Source organism: Mirounga angustirostris, unplaced genomic scaffold (assembly GCF_029215605.1).
Source record: "Mirounga angustirostris isolate CCGP_5_RB_7025 unplaced genomic scaffold, mMirAng1.0.hap1 SCAF_1, whole genome shotgun sequence".
Taxonomy (NCBI): domain Eukaryota; kingdom Metazoa; phylum Chordata; class Mammalia; order Carnivora; family Phocidae; genus Mirounga; species Mirounga angustirostris.
Genome location: NW_026991709.1, coordinates 198,501,530 through 198,524,339, shown reverse-complemented (window position 1 = coordinate 198,524,339; position 22,810 = coordinate 198,501,530). Strand labels below are relative to the sequence as shown.

Below are 22,810 nucleotides of genomic sequence, written 5' to 3'. Positions count from 1 at the left end.
GCTTAGTTTTAAGTTTCTTGTAGCTAAGTTAATTGCACCTTTTGTCCACCTCAGGCTGTCAGGGATGGAAAGGTGTTTTTTTTTTTTTTTTTTTTTTCCTTTGAAAGCACATAATGAAATCCTGAAGGCTGGCAGAATGAAACATAGCAAGGTAAGGACATGTTTAACTGTAAGTTTGCTATTGTGGTAGTGGAGTAGAGAAATCCCATTGAAGACAACTGAGTTGAGATGTCCAAATGGCTTTCACTGGCTCATATTCCACTAGCTACAGAATTCCCAGCCCCTATCCCATACCATGTTTTATCTGCCTTACTAGAGAAGTCACTTACTACACCCTATACTCCTAGTATGAGCTACAGCAGACTCCAACCCTCCCCCTGAACTGCTGTAGAAATCATCTGCTCTCCAGCACAGAGCCAGATTCTGCTCCGTTTCTTCTCCATCTGTCTGCTTGAAAAGAGCCATTCGATCTCTGATTGCTCTAATGGGCTGCATGATTTGCCACTACTTTTTTAAAGTCCAAGGTTAGAGATGTATCATTTAAAATGTTCCTGTTATACTTTGGAATATTATCCCATTATCTTTAGAATTCAATTTCTACATGTTTTCTGGGCCAATCTAGGCATGAATGCTATAGAAAGAGGACAATCCAAAGTGAGAAAATGGGAATTATAAAGTTCTCTTCCTTCTATTTGAGTAGGCATTATCAAAAAATATTCTAAAAATCCCTCTATAATGTCACAAAGATTGCTACAATTGCAATAGCAAACTATTTCTAGCTGAAGAGAAAACAACTGGTATCTCCCAAAGTGATGGATTTATTAATGTTCCAACCCTTTCTATGCAGACTTCCACCCTTCCCAGAGCTCTCACGCTGAGCAAGGCCAGCCCCTGTGGCTGTGGAGGGCATGCAAAAGCAGTGGACCTTAACCCAGCTTTCAGGTGGCTTCCAATGGAGCTGTGAAGAGGAAACTCCCACTGTGAAATAGCGGCTCCTTCAGGCAGCAAGTGTTCAGAGTCAAGCATACAGCCTGAGGTTCAAAAGAGAAAAGGAACACTACGCTTTCCTGTGATTGCGTTTCGTAAGAAAGTTTCTATTGACTTTCACTTTTGCAAGAGAGAACGGGAGCAGAGACTGAGTGTTAGCAGTCATGGTGGCGGCTGCCCCCAGTAAGAGAAGGAATGTAGGATCCAATTTGAGAAACTCAAGTGACAACACCAAGTCTTCCCTGCTTTGGCCTCAGAAGGCATTTCCAAGGCCTTGGAAGGTACAAGAAGTCAGGCTGTGGAGGAGCCTCTTGGAGTCACTTTCTTGGAGGCAGTACTAAAGCACATGAACAAAGCAGGAGAAAAGCAGAGGCCAGAAGGGCATCTTGATAGGATGCTTAAGACAGCAGGGAAAGGAAGAAAAGATCACAAAAGATCAGGCTAGGAAGCAGAAAGACAAGGCAGGGATCTCGGGAGAGGGAGCTTCAGGAAGAGAATGGTGATAAGCAGCACCACAACCATGGAGAGCAGGTGTCCCATTCTGTAAGCCGCTCCCTTTTTTCAGACCCCAAGGGAGCTGCCTCTCTTATGTCTGTCTATTTCTCATACCCCAACCACGGGGCAGGTGGTTTTACAGTTCAATTTGTTAAAAAAAATTCTATTGTGACTTTGACTTAGAAATTCTTTAGGAATGTGCTATTTAATTTCCAAGTGTTTGGAGATTTTCCTGTTACCTCTCTGTTACGGATTTCTGGATATATTCCATTACGGTTAGAGAATACACGGTCTGATTTCAATTCTTTTAAATTTGTTAAGCTTTATTTTATATGCCAGGATATGGTCTATCTTGGTGAATGTTCCATGGGCTTGAAAAGAATGGGGACTCTACTGTTGTTGTATGGAGTGTTCTATAAATTTCAATTAGATCTTTTTGGCTGATGGTGTGGTTAAGTTCTTCTATATCCTTCCTGATTTTCTGTCTAATTGTTCCACCAACTCTTGAGAGAGGAGTGTTAAAGTCTGCAACTATAACTGTGGATTTGTCTATTTCTTCTTTCAGTTCTATCAGTTTTTGCTTCACATATTTTGAAGCTCTGTTGTTTGCTGTATACATATTTAGGGCTGCTATGTGTCTTCTTGGTAGATTAACGCTTTCATTATTATGTAATGTTCCTCTTTGTCCCTAGTAACTTTCTTTGCTATGAAGTCTATCTTATCTGATATTAATATAATTACTCTTGCTTTCTTCTGGTTAATGTTTGCATGGTATATATATAATTCTTTATTTTTACTTTCAACCTACCTATATCATTATGTTTGAGTGAGTTTGGTGCAGATAGAATAGAGTTGGGTCATCTAAAAAAATCCATGTGACTTGTCTCTGTCATTTAGTTGGTGTAATTAGATCATTATATTTACAGTAATTATTCATATATTAGGACCTACGTCTACCACTTTACTATATGTTTTCTGCTGTTCCTGCTTTTTGTTCCTCCATTTCATTTTCCTGTATTCCTATGGTTTACCTGAACACTTTTTAGAATTTTGATTTAGAGCTTTTGAATACATCCCTTTGTACAGATTATTTTGATGGTTGCTCTAGGTTATATTGATATATGTAACTTATCACAATCTACTGATGTCAGTCAACATTTTAGTAGTTGGAATAAAGTGTAGAAACTACTTCCATTTGGGTCCCTTTACTCCCTCCTTTAGACTATAATTGTCTTAAATATTTCCTCTATATACACTGAGAACCACATCGGACAATAATTTTGCTTTATTTTTTTTTAAAGATTTTATTTATTTATTTGACAGAGAGAGACACAGTGAGAGGGAACACAAGCAGGGGGAGTGGGAGAGGGAGAAGCAGGCTTCCCACTGAGCAGGGAGCCCGATGTGGGGCTTGATCCCGGGACCCTGAGATCATGACCTGAGCTGAAGGCAGACGCTTAACGACTGAGTCACCCAGGCGCCCCAATAATTTTGCTTTAAGCATCTAACACAATTGAGAAAACTCAAGAGGATAGTCTTTTATATCTCCTCATAGTTTCCTTTTTCTGTTGTTCTTTCTTCATTCTTCATGTTTCAATTTTCCTTTTTTTATCACTTTCTTTCTGTTTGAAGAACTTTCTTTTGCCATTTTTTTTAAGGTAGGCCTGCTGGTAAAAAAGTCTCTTAGTTTTCTTTGATCTGAGAATATCTTCATCCCTGCAGGATATTCTAACTAGGTATAGAATTCTGAGCTGAGGGCGCCTGGGTGGCTCAGTTGGTTAAGCGACTGCCTTCGGCTCAGGTCATGATCCTGGAGTCCTGGGATCGAGTCCCGCATCAGGCTCCCTGCTTGGCAGGGAGTCTGCTTCTCCCTCTGACCCTCCTCCCTCTCATGCTCTCTGTCTCTCATTCTCTCTCTCTCTCAAATAAATAAATAAAATCTTAAAAAAAAAAAAAAAGAATTCTGAGCTGATAGTTATTTTTCCCCCAACATTGAAAAATGCTGTGCCACTTGTTCTGGACTCCATGGCCAGGAAAGCTGGTATCATTCAAACTGTCATTCCCTTACAGGTAATGCATTTTTTTTCTCTCCAGTAGCTCTAGAAATTTTTCATGTCTAGTTTTCTGAAGTTTGGTTATGTGTCTTGCCATAGATTTCTTTGTGTTTATACAATTTGGGGTTCACTCAGCTTTTTCAATCTGTAGGTTTATTATCTTTCACCAAATCTGGGAAGTTTTCAACTATTATTTCTTTGAAGAATCTTTTAGTTCTATACTCTTTCTCCTCTCCTTCTGGGATTCTATTGATACAAATATTCTATCTTTTTTTTTTTTTTAAGATTTTATTTATTTATCAGAGAGACAGAGGCAGGCAGAGGGAGAAGCAGGCCCCTTGCTGAGCAAGGAGCCTGATGTGGGACTCGATCCCAGGACCCTGGGATCATGACCTGAGCCGAAGGCAGACGCTTAACTGACTGAGCCACCCAGGCGTCCCCAAATATTCTATCTTTTGTTATTATCCCACACACTCTGTTCACTTCATTTCAGTCTGTTTTCTTTCTGTTGTCCAGAGTGGGTAATTTCTATTGTTCTACCTTCAAGTTCACAGATCTTTTTCCTCTCTCATATTCATTCTGCTATTGAGCCCATCAGTGAGTTTTTATTTTGGTTATTATATTTTCCAGTTCTAAAATTTCCCATTTGGATCTTCTTTCTGTCTTCTATTTCTCCATTGAGACCTTCTATTTTTATCTTCATTTTTTTTCAAGTGTGTCGATAATTGCTTGTTGATGGCTTATGTTACTGATTATATGATAACTGCTTTAAACCCTTGTCAGTTAATTGCAATATGTGTCATCTTGGTATTGGCATCTGTTGATTGTCTTTTCTCACTCAGGTTGAGAATTTCCTTGTTCTTTGTATAACAAGTGATTTTTTATTTATTTTACTTACTTATTTATTTATTTTTTAAAGATTTTATTTATTTATTTGAGACAGAGAGAATGAGAGAGAGCATGAGAGGGAGGAGGGTCAGAGGGAGAAGCAGACCCCCCGCTGAGCAGGGAGCCCGATGTGGGACTCGATCCTGGGACTCCAGGATCATGACCTGAGCCGAAGGCAGTTGCTTAACCAACTGAGCCACCCAGGCGCCCCTAACAAGTGATTTTTTAAAAAATATTTTATTTATTTGAGAGAGAGAGAGAGTGAACAAGAGAGAGCATGAGCAGGGGCGGGGAGGGGCAGAGGGAGAGCGAGAAGTAGGCTCCCACTGAGCAGGGAGCCTGATACAGGGCTCAATCCCAGGACCCCGGGATCACGACCTGAGCCAAAGGCAGACACCTAACCGACTAAGCCACCCAGGCGCCCCAACAAGTGGTTTTCTATTGTCCCTCTGACATTTGGGCTATTATGTTGTGAATTATGTATCCAATTTAATCTTCTTCTTTTGCAGGCACTCTATTAGGCATAGTGTGCATGTACATGTTGGAGTGAATGTTCAGCTCCCCTGTGGACCCCACTGACACAACCCTCGCAGGGAAAGTGGAGTGCCAATTAGTGACACTACATATCATCTCATTTTGCCTCTTTGCTGCTGGGTGAGGCTGTAAGTTCAGCTTGCTGCTAGCCCCAGTGACACTATGGGGAGGAAGAAACAGTTTTTCCTTTGGTATTTGGCTGGAATAGGGTGATATTATCTGTTCTGCTAGGCTGCCCTTTTCCTGGTCCTTTAGCTAAAGGTATCAGGGTTTTCTGGGGGTTGTTTTTGTATGTACTTGGTTGGTGGATCTAGGTTGTAGGTTTTTGCCGAACGTCATCTGGGACTCACTCTCTAGTCCTTCTTTAAGTCCCAAGATCCCTAGCCATTCCACCTTCTCCTTTCCATCTTCCAGGGTCTTCCTAAGTTTGTTTGTTGTATGATATCTGGACTTTCTTAGTTTTAAGAGAGAAAACTAGTGAGGAATGGGGCTATTCCATCTTGACCTGGACCAGTAGTTGTCATTAATACATTTTTTTAAGTTGACTCCACGCCCAATGTGGGGCTCAAACTCACAACCTTGATATCAAGAGTCACATGCTCTACTGACTGAGCCAGCCAGGTGCCCTGCATCAATACATTTTAAAACTGAGTTTATTTTCCTCCATTACTTATTGATCTATGATCTATCCTTGAGTTTTTATTTTCATTTTTTTTTTAAGAGACAGAGAGATAGATGGAAAGTGAGTGAGCATGCGAGCAGGGAGTGGGGGCGGGCAGAGAGAGAGAATCTAAAGCAAGGCATAGAGCCTGATCTCATAACACTGAGATCATGACCTGAGCTGAAATCAAGAGTTGGATACTCAACCAACTGAGCCACCCAGGAGCCCCTATCCTTGAGTTTTTCAATCACTAGGGTTCCCCCAAGTGTGTGATCTATTTTTAAGGCATTTTATCTCCATTTCTCAAGACATTCTTAGTTCTACATCAATATATCACAGGAAAGTGCTCTATTATGTCTTTAAACTGTCATTTCATTTGAGGAACTATATTGATAATGCTATGGTATACATTTAATTCTGCTTATAAAGCAAACGGAAACAAATTATCACAGATGTATCTTAAAAGTGAAATTTGGAATTTGTACAAGATGATAATTACTTTGTTTAAGAAGGAAGACAGTTATAGATTTTGAAGGCCTGATGCTGAAGGAAGCAAGGTGGACCATGGGTACTGGAGGAAAGGGATCACAGTATGCTGTTCCACAGACACCCTAGGAAAGTTCTCTTTCCCAGGATATGGCCATCAGCCTTTCTAGTCATCTAAACCTACTGGATACTGGCATGGGCCAATGCACAAGTGGATGGCTGTCCATAAAGAAAAGTTAGTTCTGGGACAGCTGGAGATGGAAAACACTGTTGGCAGAGCTTTCCATGATAATTATTTTTCTAGGCTGCCTCTTTTACAGAGAATTATCCCCTTTGTCTCTACCTGTCTGATAAAAACATAAACAGAAAGCGTAATAAGAACTGACAAGACTATAAGGTCATAAGACTCAGTCTTTCCCCTGCAATTTGGAGTAAGTGGTTTGTTGACAAATCATTTTAGAGAAATGGAAAAACACATTGGTACAAGATGTTTCATAATGTCTTTCAGGGAACTAGCTATAAAATATAGCATGAACCAAGAGCCCAAGGACAGAAAACCCTGAAGTAAGGGGAATTAACACTATGCCACACAGGGGACTCATTTCTCTAACTCACCAGTCCCCAAAGGGAGCCTTCTGAAGTGGCGACAATGGTAGCAGCTCTCGGGGTGTTGTACATCAGAGCGAGTTCTCCAAAACTGCCATGGTTGTCATACTGACCAACAGAGCGGGTTTGATTATCTTTTGTTACTAAAATATCATAAGTTCCCCTGGAAGTATAACAAGAAATAATTTCATTTATTACTTCTAATAAAAAATTTTAGACCTGGCAGGTGGTACAGAAATACAAGGTACATATGATATAGAACAGGCAATTTCCAAAAGATTTTTGCTAGTATACAGAAATACAATAGATTTTTGCATTTTGACTTTGTATTCTGTGACCTTGCTAAACTCACTTATCAGTTCTAGTAGCTTTTTTGTAGCTTGGGATTTTCTAGGGAGGATCATGTCATCAGCAAACAAAGACAGTCTCACTTTTTCTTTTTCTAATCTATATGCCCTCCCTTCCTTCCTCCCTCTTTTCCTTCTGCTTCTTTTTTCATTGCCTTACTGCATTGGCTGGACCTACAGTATAATACTGAATAGAAGTAATGAGAGCAGATACCCCTGTCTTGTTCTTGATCTTAAGGGAAAAAGAGTCAATCTTTCACCATTAATTATGATGTTGGCCATAGGTTTTTAAAAAAAAATTCCTTTAATCTGATTGGTGAAAAATCACATCTATTCCTAGTTTGCTCAGTTTTTGCATTGAAAAGGTGTTGAATTTTGTCAAATGCTTTTCCTGAAGGGATTGAAATGACTATATGGGTCTTCTTTTGTAGTTTGTTGAAAACTAGGATACAGAACTGATTAAAATAAAGAAACCAAAACGTACAATATTCTACCTATTAACTGGTAATTAATGCTAAAGAATAATATTCAGAACTGACAAACATTTAGAGAAACAGGCACTCTCAATACACCACTGAGGCAAACTTAAATATATCAATGTTTCTGCAAGATAATTAACAACATATAACAAGTTCCTTAAAGAGACCCTTTTACCAGTGACACAATTTCTAGACATTCTATAGGAGATAATCTGGTGAAGGTGGTTCCTTTCAGGTCTGAGAGGGGGTCAGAAGGAGCTGCCAAGATGATATTAACGGCTCAAGAGCTTATGACACACTAAGGCCAGCAGGTCAAACCCACATATTTTATGTCTCCCAACATGTCTTACACCTGGAATAGAGCCAGAAGGGGCCAGGGACATGGAAGTTGAGGCAGTGTATTCATGTGTAAAATTAGGCTGGGACCGAAAGATCCAGATGACAATAGAGCACAATGGTTTATGAAATCAATTCACTTGAACACTGGCAAATAACATGTTTATGAAGCACATCTTGCACATCTTGCCTAACTGTAAGGGAGACTTTTTTTTTTTTCAAAGATTTTACTTATTTATTTGAGAGAGAGAATGAGAGACAGAGAGCATGAGAGGGGGGAGGGTCAGAGGGAGAAGCAGATTCCCTGCTGAGCAGGGAGCCCGATGCGGGACTCGATCCCGGGACTCCAGGATCATGACCTGAGCCGAAGGCAGTCGCTTAACCAACTGAGCCACCCAGGCGCCCTAAAGGAGACTTTTTTGTATTGATAATGGCAACCCAAATATGGGTTGTACTGAGGACTCAGGTCAGCAGCACTAGAGGGGGCAGGCTATGGACAGAGAGGGACAAGCTTTTTTTTTCCCTTTCTTGATTTTTTTTTTTTTATGTCTTTTTATTAAGAGAAGTTCTTGGGGTGCCTGGGTGGTTCAGTCAGTTAAGTGCCCAACTCTTTTTCCCCCTTTAAAAAATTTTTTTTAAAATTTAAATTCAATTAATTAACATATAATGTATTATTAGTTTCAGAGGTAGAGGTCAGTGATTCATCAGTCTTATTTAATACCCAGTGCTCATTACCTCACATGCCCTCCTTAATATCCATTACCCAGTTACCCCATCTCTTCACCCAGCAACCCTGTTTGTTTCCTATGATTAAGAGTCTCTTATGGTTTGTCTCCCTCTCTGATTTTGTTTTGTTTTATTTTTTCCTCTCTTTCCCCATGATCCTCTATTTTGTTTCTTAAATTCCACATACAAGTGAGGAGAGGGACAAGCTTTAAGAAGCTTGTACACCTGGTCCTAAGTCCTCTCTCGCTGAACAAAGCATAGGGTAAAGTACATGCCCTGCATCGTGAATCTCATTAAGTGTAGCCACACCTCCGCAAAGCTCCATCTCCTACCGTTCTATGACATAAAAGTTGTCTCCATCATCTCCTTGGTCAATGACATGCTCATCAACTTTGACTGTCCTTTCAAACATGGCATCAAGGACTTGAGAAAGTTGTTCCTGCAGAGTTTACACACAAATAGAAAAGATGGCTTTTACATTTGCTGGGGGAAAAGATGATTATGCTTATCTCACTTTGTGACTACACAGTGGAAGTACATATATTAGACTGTTCTCCATATTCAAGCAAAACCCTTAAGCTATCTGAAACAAATGTTTTCCTCTGACCATTCAGCTTTGGAGCTCCATGGACACAGCACAGTTGCCAAGTTTTCCAAGGCAGTACCGCTTAAAAAAAAAATCCCATAGTTTATGCAAAAAGAGGTATCTCAATCATGGTGCCCATTCTCCCAGTCACACCCACACGACTGTCAGGTGCCTTGTCATCTGTAAAGCCATGAGATGCCAGCTTCCTACAGGTGTTGATCTTAACAGGATCATCAAATCTAAATGGCTGGGATGGACTTAGACGTTACCTCACAGAGCAGCACAGCAACTGCTCTGACTAGCCACGCACATCACTTAACCTCTCTGAGCCTCAGTTAATTCATATTTTAAAAAGGGTTTAATAGTTTCTATGTCATTGATTTTCATGGCTAAAAAAGAAAAATCTAAGGAAAGTATCACACAACAGGTACTCAAAAATTGACATCTATTATTGGACAGCTACTATTGCTTCAAACATTTATATACAACACATACAATTACTTACTTATCATCACCTGCTATAACCAGAAGGTATCTAACTGTACTGGTAAGTATAGTGAAAACAAAACAATGCTATTAAATTCTAACAAAACAGTGGTCTCAGTCTAGGGCCAGCATCCCTCTGTCAGGGAGGGCGATCAGTGACTGTCAGGGGGCACTAACAAATACCAGCTTCAGCTCAAAGAAAGACTTTCTCCTTGGAGGAATGTGGACTGAAGATGTGGCAAGGAAAAATTTTATTGTTGCATAATTCCATGTGACTTAGTGTCGTCAGTGTGACTCTGCTACCTAAAATAACTGAGTATCACTAAAAGCATCTCTTTAATTACACAGTTCCATGTGTGTTGAATACTGTACAAGCTGACAAATATGAAAAAGGAAGTGCTATTCATGTGCATTCCACATTCACATGGAATGTGAGCCCAGTGTTGCCAGAAATCTCATGTTTAAATACAGGTAACAATTCAAATTTTCATGTACAATACAGACCAAACCACACACTAGCTGTAACTGGCCTGTGGGCTATCCACTGGCAGCCTCTTGTCCTGAGTAACTCTTCTTCTGGTCTGGACTCTTCAAAAACATCAGTGTCATGAGATACAGAATAAGGTGTAAGGGGAGGATTCCAGGCTGGAGATGACTAAAATGACTCCATGACAACCAAAGGCAACATGTAATTCAGGAATGAAAAACAAAACAAAAAAGCTGTAGAGAACTTTACTGGGAAAATCTGAATATGGAGTGGGTGTTAGATAACATTATTGTATCACTGTTAATAATGGTTTTGTGCTAATGTAGAATATCCTCATTCTTGCAAAATACATCTTAAGGTATTTAGTGGCTAAGAACCAAGATGTCTTAAACATATTCATAAATGGCTCGGGACAAAAGAAAAAAGCAGTTCATATATATTTATGTGTGTGTACATACACACAGAAAAGAAAGTAAATGTGACAAAATGTTAACTGGTCAGTCTAGGTAAGGGTACATGAGTGTTCATGGCACTATTCTTTTGACTATTTTGTAAATTTGAAAACTTAAAACCAGAAATTTGGGAAATAAATTTTTATTTTATTCATGTATTTTTATTTCTATTTTTTTAAGTAAGCTTTACACCCAACGTAGGTGTAAATAAATTTTTAAAAACTGAAACAAATACACTCACCAGAATGGTTAAAATTTTAGAAGATAGACAATATCAAATGTTGGTAAGGATATGGAGCAACTGGGAATCTCATATATTGTTGAAGGAATGCAAAACGGCACAACCACTTTGAAAAAGATCTGGTAGATTTTTATAAAATCAAATATATACCTACCCTATGACTCAGCAATTTAGCCCTCAGGTATTTTACTGAAGAGAAATGGAAAAAAAAAAGTTCACAGAAAGACTTGTACAAAATGCCACAGCATTATTCGTAAGAGCTAAAAACAAGAAATAGACCAGGTATCCATCAACAGGAAAAAAAACGGATAAGCGAACTAGTATTTTCATATAATTGCACACTACTCAGCAACAAAAAGGAATGAACTAACATCACCAGCAACAAGGCATCCTGACATCACAGGCCCCTTGATATGATGCTCTGAGAAAGACAATATAATTTCTGTAGCAGTCAGGCCAAGAATGTATGTATATCCATATTCCAGTCATGAAGAAACATCAGACAAATCCAAACTGAGGTACATTCTATAAAATAACAAAACAGTACTCTTCAAGGTGTCAAGATTATGAAAGACCAGAAAGGACTGAAAACCACGACAGACTGAAGAGAAAGAAGAACTAAATGCAATGTGGGATTCTGGATTGGATCCTTAACCAGAAAAAAGGAAATATAAGTGAGAAAAAGGGTGAAATCCCAATAAGGTTTGTAGTTTAACTAATAGTAGTATAACAATGTTAATTTCCTGGTTTTGCTCATTGTCCTATGGTTATGTTAAGATGTTAATACTAGGGGAAGCTGGATGAAGGGTATATGGGAACTCTGTACTGTTTTTGCAGCTTTCCTGTCAGTCTAAAACTAATTCAAAATAAAAAGTGAAAAAGGAAAAGGAATGATACATGCAACAGGGATGAACCTCAAAAACTGTGCTGAGTGAAAGCAAGTCTCACACAAAAGAGTGCATACTGTGTGATTCCATTTATATGAAACCCTAGGAGAAGCAAAATTAATTTATTGTAGAATAAATCAAAATAGTAGTTGCTTCTAAGAGGAGGTGAGAATTGATCACAAGGGGGCACGAGGGAATTTTCTGGGGTGGTGACAATGTTCCATAACTTGTTAGGGAGTTTGGGTTACCCAAGTGTATACATTTCTCAAACCTCAGTGAACGCACTTAAAATTTAGACATTTCATTGTATACAAACTTTGTATCAAAAGACTATAAACAGGATAAACAGTTCCAGGATATGCGTGCCAAAGTATTTAAAGGAAGGTATAATGGTATCTGCAGCTTACTCTGAAATGAACCTAATTTTTGGGGTAAGATGGGTTAATGCAGGGGCCAACAAACAGCTGCCTGTTTTTGTAAATAACGTTTTACTGGAACACAGCCACACCCTTTCATTTATGTATCGTCTGTGGCTGCTTTCCTGCTACAATAACAGAGTTGAGTAGTTATGTTAGACATATTTACTACCTTGTTCTTTAAGAAAAAATTTACCGACCCTTTTGCTGAAAGATGGGTAGATGGCATATAACACAGCAAGCACAGTAAAATGTTAATCGTAGAATCAAGGCAGTGGATAAATGTGTGTTCCATAGAAGTCTTTCCACTTTGTTGTATTTGAGTATTTTCACGACAAAATGTTAGAAAAAAAATCATTACATCTGACATTTTAGTTATAAATAAAATGTAAAATGGTTTTCTTCAATACTAAGAAAACTATGAATATTAGATTGACATAGCAACTGCCCTTAGAACATCTGATGATATAAAATTTACAAGGAGTTTTGTTCAGTAGGTAAAAGCAAGTCTTCTTTCCATTGATACAGATGGATCTTCTAGGGAAGACAGGAGACACAGACCAGTATTCCTCACAACCAGCCTTTCCTTGAGGTCATGGTCCTTGTTTTAGTCAGCCTGAGACTAATAAAACGGACTAAAGTTCTGGCTATTCTTATAACCACACAGCTACCAAACAGACTGGTTTATTGATACCAGGGATGGTTGTGAGGATGTCATTAAAAGACTTATTTGCAGGAGCTGGGTAGTAGGGGAATTCTAATCCCATCCTTCTTGTCTCCGCACATTCTAGGATTCTCCGCCCGGTACCTCAGCCACTTATGCAGCTTCAGCGTGTGGCTCTCAAAGAAGAGAAGTAATGCAATTTGAGGATTCTCTGTCCTCATGAGGTAGCCCCTGCTCTCTATCTCCACCAAGGGAGGGAGGACAGGTCCAAGCACAGATCCTATACCAGAGCCCTGCTGACACACACCACTCCCCATGTCTGAGATCTTTGCTGAGAAGTAATCACAAGAGATGCCCCACATCTAAGGCCTGAGAAGTCACACACCTCCAGTGGGTTAACTGCTACCAGAGAAGAGAACTCCATAATTTGCATCTTTGGAGAAATTACTCTGCAGCATAAATTCAGACCCTCCAAACTAAGCCACGGTCATGCAAACCTGAACATTTCCTTTTAACATGACCGAATTGCATGGTCCTCAAATGGTATTTTCTTGGAGGAAGTACCAAAGCAATTCAGAGAAATACTAGAAGTCATCTGAAAAGCTCATTATGAGTTATGATGGGCAACACAATGCAAACATTTGTAAATAAGATGAATCTAAAGTTTTATGCCTTAGGCTAAGACGACAAAAACTGTTTAAATGACAAATAGGAGAAAAGCTGAAAGACAAAAATATTTTTAAAACCAATGTTACCTGATCAAGATTTTTGAAAAGGAGAATATCTTTGCAAGCTTCCTGAAGTCTGCATCTCTGTTGATCAGTTTTAGGATGAATCACCTGCCAATCCAAATGAAAGCAGGGAAATATTTTTATTCCATTTTAAAATTTGACTTTACTTACAGATTGCTAACTTTCTTTCTCCTAAAAAATGGGGACAATTAAGAGCATGTTTACTCTTGACTTTCGTTCTATACAAATACCAAGCAGTGCCCTGACTATGGAGGGGCACTGTGATGGGGGCAGAGCACTCAGCCTGGGGCCACTAACTGACTGTGTGACTGGCAGCAAGTCAGCTACCCCCGGGAGCCTCAGCATCCTCATTCGTAAAGAGAGGGCTATCGATTTGTTCATTCAACAGATACTAAGCATCTACTAGGTGCCAGGCACTGTTCTACCTCTGGGGATACGGGAAACGCACAGGTCAAAACACCTGCTCTCATCCAGTAAATCTGTAAAATATGTTAGAGAGTGACAAGGCTAAGGAGAAAATTAAGGTAGGGAAGGGTAATAAAAAAGTGTGTGTGTGTGGAGTGGGTGGATGAGGCCTCATTGAGAAGGTGACATTTGTGTAAAGATTTCAAGGAAATGAGGATGACCTGAGGGAGTGAGTCATGTGGACATCTCTATGGGAAGAGCACCTCAAGCAGAGGGAACAGTAAGTGAAAAGAAGGTCTTGTGGTAGGTGAAGAGCATGTCTGAGAAAGAACCAGGAGATGGGTGACTCATGCAGAGCAAGGGTGAAAGATCAGGATGAGACCAAATTGGGGGGTTAGGTGAGGGTGATGCCCAAATCACAGATGGCATTGTAGGCTACAGAACTACAACTTTTCCCTAGCCATATGGGGGCAATTTGAAGGCTCTGACTGAGGAATTAAAAAGATAAAAAATGTTTTTAAAGGCTCACACTGGCTACTGAGTGAAGAACAGCCTTGAGGGAAGCAAGAGTAGAAGCCAAGAAACTACTGTGATTATTCCAGTGCCAGATGGTCGTGGTCAGGACTGGGGTGGTAGCCATGGAGGTGTTGACAAGTAGTAGAGTGCTGGATATGTTTTGAAGACCGAGCCCATCGGATTTGCTGGAAAACTGAATGTAGGTGTGAAAAAAATAAGAGGAGCTGAGGGGTGACCCTCAAGTTTTGGACCTGAGCCCTTGGAAGGATGGAGCTGCCATGAACTGAGCTGGGGAAGACTGTGGGTGGAGAAGAATGTTTAAAGGGAAATAATGTGAGTTGCCTATTGAAATCTAAATGGAGACGGCAAGTAAACAGCAGCTGTACATGCTGGAGTCCAAACATCAGTTTAGTAGTAGTGGTGGTGGAATCTACTAAATTAGAGTCGTCAGAAGGATTAAATAAGTTAATACATGCAGTATTTAAAACAGTACCTGGTATTTAGTAGGTGCTCAAAAACTGTTATTATTACTGATATTAAGTGTTTATTGAACTAAAAAAAATAATTAGTGCTTAGTATTGCTGTTATAATTCAGAGACCTAAGTACTAAAAAAAAAGTACATTTCTTAATCTGATGAGAATTAACAGATGTCAAAAGTATTAAGTAAAATTTAAATTTGTGATACTAAAAAGTTAGTAAAAAACTGCTTTAATTTTTTTGGTGGGGTAAGTGGTAGAGGGAGGAGGAGAGAAAAAATCCCAAGGAGACTCCACACTGAGCATGGAGCCCAATGCAAGGTTCCATCTCATGACTCTGAGATCATGGCCTGAGCTGAAATCAAGAGTCAGATGCTTAACTGACTGAGCCACCCAGGTGCCCCTCCCAAAAAACTGCTTAACTGCTTTTAACTTTTAAAAGTCATCAGGAATTTTATAATATCCAGAATAAATTTTTTAAATTTACATATCTATTATATTCACACAATGGTAGCATTTTATTATTAGAATACTTCAGAAATCTTTCATGGGCTGCTCATTTTAAGGCATATTTGAAAGATCATTAAAGCTTCTTTTACAACATCAATCTTTTAAAAATGGTGGTTTAGATATGCTTTTATAAAAATAATTTGGTAACTGTACAAAAGTTTAAAAAATCTGAGTTTTTAAGAAAAGACCAAAAGTGAACCATAGTCCTGCCACAACTACTGTTAACATCTGGGATATATCCTTCCAGAAATAATTATTTGTACTAATAAATACTAGACGGATGGATAAAGATATATATGTGTGTGTGTGTGTGTATGTACTTTAAAGTTTATTTACTTTTTAAAGTAATCTCTACACCCAACAGGGGGCTCGAACTCACAACCCCAAGGTTAAGTGTTACTTGCTCTTCCAACTAAGTCAGCCAGATGCCCCAGATAAATATATTTTTTAATTATTTTTTATTTTAGAAAATGGCTGCAGATTCTCTTGATTTGAATGTACCATAACTTAGCCCCTGGTAATCCTCTATTCTGGGGGCATTGTTCGCATTTTTTACCAAGACAACACTGCAATGATCTCTGTTTATACATCCTCAGGAAGGATCCAGCTGCTTGTTAGGGATGAATTCTCCGTCAGGTAACTGCTGAGTCAGTTGGCTTCACTATGTTTAAGGCTTTGACAGCTACAGCTAGGCACCCCATCTTACCATAACCTCAACCAGTCCTGCTTTCATTCTTCTTAATATTTATCTGGTAGATAAAAGAAAACAGCACCTTGTTGAGATTTTAATTTGTATTTATTTTAATTACCAGCATGATGTAGAGGAGGGGAGTGAGTGGGGAATAAAGCAATTCTACCTAAGGCCTTTGCAGCCGTTCTTACCCTTGGATCAGTATCTTCCTCTTCCTCATCAGGGTTATAGGTCTCAGCACAGACTAAATTTGGAGAGAAAAACATAAAGAGAAAAGTGAATAAAACAGATGTGTACTTTTACTAAAAAATAGGAAGTGAATACAGTTTCCTATTATTCACTGTTTTCTAAAGCTATAATGATTTTTAAAGCCCTTTCATCAATTAATAAATATATTAAGTACCTATTCATTCCAGGAATGCTATTAGGTGCTAAAATGCCAGCTTTCTAGGGATTGGTAGTCCCAAAAAGAAGAGATTTGGTAAAAATATATCATAGAGTAAATCCCACAGTATTGGCAAGGACAAGCAAGGAGGTGCTGTCTCTGCTGAATATATATATTTTTAAATTTATTTGACAGAGAGAGACACAGCAAGAGAGGGAGCACAAGCAGGGGGAGTGGGAGAGGGAGAAGCAGGCTTCTTGCTGAGATGTGGGGCTCGATTCCAGGACCCCGGGATCATGACCTGAGCCAAAGGCAGACACTTAATGACTGAGCCACCCAGGCGCCCCTCTGCTGAATATTTTTTAAACAGGGGTGGAAAATCAGAGAGTACAACATATGCAATATAAACACATGGACATGGATATGGAATAATTATGAAAAGAATCAATTAAAATTGCTCAACATCATTCTGTACATGTATGACTTAAAAATAAGAACGAATGTTAACATGAATACTATATGTCAGTCTTTGTTCTGGGTACAATATTATATAAATCTAAAATCAACTTGATTTTCTTGGTAGGTAGCCTGTGTTTGTTGTGCTGGCTGCCTGCAGGACTTGTCTCTGTTGCAATTCAAAGATTCAGAAAATATTCACTGAACATTTGTTTATAATAGCAAAATATCAGAAATGATAGAACTACCCAAAAAATATGACATAACTAACTATTTGAATAATATGCTATAAGAAAGAATGAGGAAGATCTCCACGGGCTAAAAGTGAGTTCTAGGGAAAAAGAGCAAGGTGAAGAATATAGGTAGTATGCTATCCCTTCCATAAGAAAGGACTTCTATGAGAAAGAAGGAGAGCTAAGAAGAGGGGAAAATAAATATAAAAATATGAATATATACACAAAAGTTTTGTTTTTGTTTTTTTTTACCTATTTATTTTTCCAAAGGGAAACGAGAAGGATATACCAGGAAATCAGCAGGCAAGGAATGTAAATGGTTTCTGACCCTACATTCAACGCATTTGTGTGATGGCTAACAACTAGGGGACAAACATACATACTGCTCTCAATTTAACTCCTGGTTTCTTAGACACATTTACTCACTGAAGCCTTGGTCTAGCTGCATGCCAGCTTCCCTTTCCATTGACTCTCTGAACTCATGGAATACCTGAGAAATGGTATGTCACGTAGACATGAGTCCCTTCCTGCCTAGCCTACAGTACTCTAGTGTGGGCCACACCTCCTGTACCATAATGCCATCAATACTCTGCCATAATGCCATCAATATTCAATCCAACAGGGATCCAGTATCCGTACACAGAGCAAAATTAGGGAGAAGGGAGTTCAGAGGACAAATACCATTCTACTTCCTAAAACAGCATCAGGTGATGTTCTGCAGGAAGGTCCGCCTAGTCCCTGGCTGATACAGGCTTTGGGTAGCTGAGCCAGGGAAGTGACAATAGGATGTAGATAATGACTCACTAACTTTCTCCAAGTCATTACTGATTCCACAAGAGGAGGTCAGCTACATTTATTTCAGATCTGTCCTAAAGATTAAAACACACACCTTCCTCCCTGCTCAGCGGGGAGCCTGCTTCTCCCTCTCCCTCTGCTGCTCCCCCTGCATGTTCTCTCTCTCTCTCTGAGGAATGAGGAAGGAATGAGGAAGCTGCAGTGAGGGCAGACACTGTTAAACTGCAAGCTTCTTGGTTCTCTGAGCTCTTCATTAACGTTGTCATTAGCAGCCCAGGTTTCTTCCTGTTTTTCTTTCTTTTTTATTAATGTATAATGTATTATCTGTTTCAGGGGTACAGGTCTGTGATTCATCAGTCTTACACAATCACAGCACTCACCATAGTACTTACCCTCCCAATGTGCATCACCCAGCCACCCCATCCCTCCCACCCCCTCCACTCCAGCAACCCTCAGTTTGTTTCCTGAGATTAAGAGTCTCTTATGCTTTGTCTCCCTCTCTGGTTTCATCTTGTTTCAGTTTTCCCTCCCTTCCCCTATGATCCTCTGTCTTGTTTCTCAAATTCCACATATCAGTGAGCTCATATGATACTTGTCTTTCTCTGACTTATTTTGCAGCCCAGGTTTTTAAACCAGAAATTTGTGACTCATCATGACTTTCTTCATTCACCTCTTATCCAATGAATACATCAAATTCTACTTCAGAAATGTCTTCTTAGAAAAATGCATTTAAAAACCCTCACTTTGGAGACAGATGGGTACATGAGTATTATTATACTAACTTTCTCTACTTCTGCATATGTATGAAAATTTTCATTTAAAAAGTTTAAAATAATAAGCCTGCAGGGTTGAGACTGACAGGATTTTACTGATAATGACACAGTCTTGGCTAGCCTATTTCCAGGCTTGCTTTTCCTTTGATTTTGAAGGAAAGTACTTTAGTGACTTGGCTTGTTTTATATTTTTATTTTTTAAAAAAGACTCAAAGGTCTTTCTTTAAAAAAGATTTTATTTATTTTGAGAGAGAAAGAGCGTGCACATGTGTGCCTGAGCAAGTGGGGGTGTGTGGGGGGGGGTGAGGAGAATCTGAAGCAGACCCCACACTGAGCACTGAACCCAACTCGGGCTCGATCTCACGACCCTGAGATCATGACCTGAGCCAAAATCAAGAGTCATGTGCTTAACTGACTGAGCCACCCAGGCGTCCCTCATTTTTATATTTTTAGACATTAACATAACTGAGGCAGGAGATGTTACAGTCTTTAAGTCTTAAGGTATAGCACTGTGATTTAAACAAAAGTAGTTAGTTCCAGTAGAATTATTATTAATGTTTCTATTTGTGGAAAAGCATTATTTTATTTTTCAAAACTGCTTTTGAATTTTTTCCCTTTTCTTTTGAACTCCAGACTCACCTCCCTTTGCCTCTTCCCTCTGTTTCCACCCAACCTCTCTACTTTTTCCTGGTCTTGACCCCAAATCACTTTTCTCATCTTTCATATAAAAATCCGTTTTTAAGTGTCTATGTGATTGTTGCCCCAGAGTCTGTGTGATCCCCGATGAAGCCTCAAGAACAACACTAAGTGTCATGAGACGCTTAAGACCTACTGAAAATGAAGACTGAAAGAGTAGCACAATCCCTTGTTCCAGGGAACCTGTTTTGCCACAGTTGTCCAGCAGATGTCACTGGTCAGCAACATGAAACTATACAAAGGGACAAGAGACCATCCAGCACAATTTCTTCTTCTAAATTTTAAATGATGCTTCTGTCATCCAGAAATGTGAATCATTTTTTTTAAAGATTTTATTTTTAAGTGATTTCTACACCGAACGTTGGGCTCAAACTCACAACCCTGAGATCACGAGTTGCCCACCCCACTGACTGAGCCAGCCAGGCACCCCCGGAAATGTAAATCATTAAAATGTGCTGGTGAGAGAAAACTCTTTCTTTCTTTCTTTCTTTTTTTTTTAAAGATTTTATTTATTTGACAGAGAGAGGCACAGCGAGAGAGGGAACGCAAGCAGGGGGAGTGGGAGAGGGAGAAGCAGGCTTCACGCGGAGCAGGAAGCCCGATGTGGGGGCTCGATCCCAGGACCCTGGGATCATGACCTGAGCCGAAGGCAGACGCTTAACGACTGAGCCACCCAGGCACCCCGAGAGAAAACTTTCATTTCTACAAAGAAATGAGCACAGATCCTGGTCACAGCCTGAGGCTCTATGCTCTCCTGCCAGCTCCCACAAAGAGTTGACTCAGGGTGTGTGTATTAGTCAACTTGGGCTGCCATAACAAAATATCAGGCTGGGTGGCTTGAAGAATAGAAATCTATTTTCTCACAGTTCTGGAGGATGGAAGTTCAAGGTCAAGATAATGGCACCATTTTGTTTCTCATGACAAAATATCAGGCTGGGTGGCTTGAAGAATAGAAATCTATTTTCTCACAGTTCTGGAGGATGGAAGTTCAAGGTCAAGATAATGGCACCATTTTGTTTCTCATGGGACCCTCTTCACTTGACTCACAGGTAGCTGCTCTCTGTGTCCTCACATGGCCCTCTGTCTCTGTGGTGCATTCCCGGTGTCTCTTCCTCTTCTTATAAGGAAATCAGTCCTATTGGATTAGGGCTCCACCCTTATAACCTCATCTAACCTGAACTGCCTGTTTTTTTAAAGGCCCTTTCTCCAAATACAGTCATATTGGGGTTAGGCCTCACATAGGAATTTGAAGGGGACACAATTCAGTATGTAACACTGGGTTTCTAAATTATTTCCAGTAGTGCTTGGTAATATTTCAGCTGAAGATAGCTATTGGTGGAAAAAATACTGAATATTGTGAAAGGATAGCAAGATAAAAATCAGTATTTCAGTCCATTATAAACATGTAAGCCTTAAAAGGCAGGGACACCTGGGGAAGGAAGAGCACCTATCATGCAGACATGAGTGACCACCATGGCACCAGACTCTACTGACTGGTCAGTCATCACCAGAGTCAGATACTCCCTGCCCAAATGTGGCATGATGTCAACACACAAATTTCTGATTAAAATGCTTTGAAGCTTCAACACATATTTAATAAAAGAAAGGGTTTTCTGGGGATGAAGTTTCTTAATGAACAAATCAGACTAACATTTCAAACTCAAAGGCAGGTAATACTACTTTAGGACTATTTCAAGAAAGCTGCCTTTAAAGAATTTATGAACTCTCGTCATCTAATGAGTTTGTCACATGTAATAGGACTGTTCTGCTAGAACTTAAACTTGGAAGGCACAGCTTTTCAATTCCTTGCTTTGCAACGGAGAGAGAACATCAAGGATGGGAAGAGCTCATCTCTGAAGCTACTACGTGCACTGGTGTCTGAGGTTGGATCCACCCACCACTCATTCACTATTTCTCTAGGTCCCAGATCCTTGTCTCTTCAGGGGTAAGAGGGCATAATGATACTAAAATCATGTAAAAGGTTAACAGTAGGAGGAGACATTTATAACACTGGGCTGCAGGGCACCTCGGTGGCTCAGTCAGTTAAGCACCTGACTCTTGATTTCAGCTCAGGTCATGATCTCAGGGTTGTGAGATCAAGCCCCACATCAGGCTCCACTCAGTGCGGAGTCTGCTTGAGATTCTCCCTCTCCCTCTGCCCCCACTCAAATAAATAAATATATATGTATGTATTTTTAAGATTTTATTTATTCATTTGAGAAAGAGAATGCACATGCACGAGCGGGGGGAGGGGCAAAGGGCAGAGGGAGAAGCAGACTCCCCACTGAGCAGGGAGCCAGACATGGGGCTTGATCCCAGGACCCCGGGATCATGACCTGAGCTGAAGGCAGGTGCTTAACCAACTGAGCCACCCAGGTGCCCCAATAAATAAATCTTAAAAAAAAAAAATTAAAACACAGGGCTGGGCTCACAAGAGATACTCAACAACTGCTAGCTCTTTTATGCTGCTTCATGTTCCAGACTATGATTCAGTCAGACATGCTGAGTTGTTGTTGAAGTCTCTGACACAGCACATGTCCTCACACAGCTAGTTATTGCTGAAATCCTTGGATCACATAAGGAACACCATTCCCTACCTCTCTTTCCAATCTTATTTTATCTCCTCACCCACAGCCAGAGCAGCCAGATCCAGTTCATCCCCTTTCGAGTCTTAAGACATTCTTTCACCTAGAATGCATTCTTCTTGGTACTAGCCAAGCAGTAACCATGTTTTACAAATTCCAGTGTAATTTCTGCCTCCCTCAAAGAAATGTCTCTTGATTTTTTTCTGCCCACAGTAATTTCTCCTCCTGATTTCTGATCCCTTCCTTTCTTCCTTTCTTCTATCCATCCATCCCTATTTACTGACATTGTTCTAAGTGTTAATATATGCATCAATGAACAAAACAGATGACACTTCTCTGTCTGACTGGAGCTTATACTCCAGCATACGGAACTAGATAATAAATAGGACAAATAGCAGGGGGAGAGAGTGGGAGAGAGACAGTAAGGAGAAAATAAAGTGAGGGAGATAGGGTGTGTGTGTGTGTGTGTGTGTGTGTGTGTGTGTGTGTGTTGGGTCTTACTGAAGACCTAACTGAGAAGGTGTCTTTCAAATGAAGGCCTGAAGGATGTGAATAAGCAATCCACAAAGATAGTTTTGATAAGATATGGGAGCAAAAGTCTGATTAGACTGGACTCAAGAGAGAATAGAAGAGAAACTTAAACACAACAATTGTGGTGGACAACTCCTTCAAGGAATTTGCTATAAAGATATGGAGGGAAAAAAGGGTGGTGGCTGGA

The 22,810-nt window shown here is 39.8% G+C and overlaps 1 protein-coding gene across 1 annotated transcript in view; it reads right to left on the bottom strand.

The window, feature by feature from the left end:
- PRKAR2A (protein kinase cAMP-dependent type II regulatory subunit alpha) overlaps positions 1-22,810 on the bottom strand; it is a 120,116-nt gene that overhangs the window by 22,679 nt on the left and 74,627 nt on the right. Inside the window, exons 3-6 of the mRNA XM_045862463.3 lie at positions 16,361-16,413; positions 13,574-13,657; positions 8,932-9,038; positions 6,721-6,874 (exon numbers count right to left, since the gene is read on the bottom strand). Coding sequence (XP_045718419.1) covers positions 6,721-6,874; positions 8,932-9,038; positions 13,574-13,657; positions 16,361-16,413 — 398 coding nt within the window. The remainder of the gene's footprint in view (positions 1-6,720; positions 6,875-8,931; positions 9,039-13,573; positions 13,658-16,360; positions 16,414-22,810) is intronic.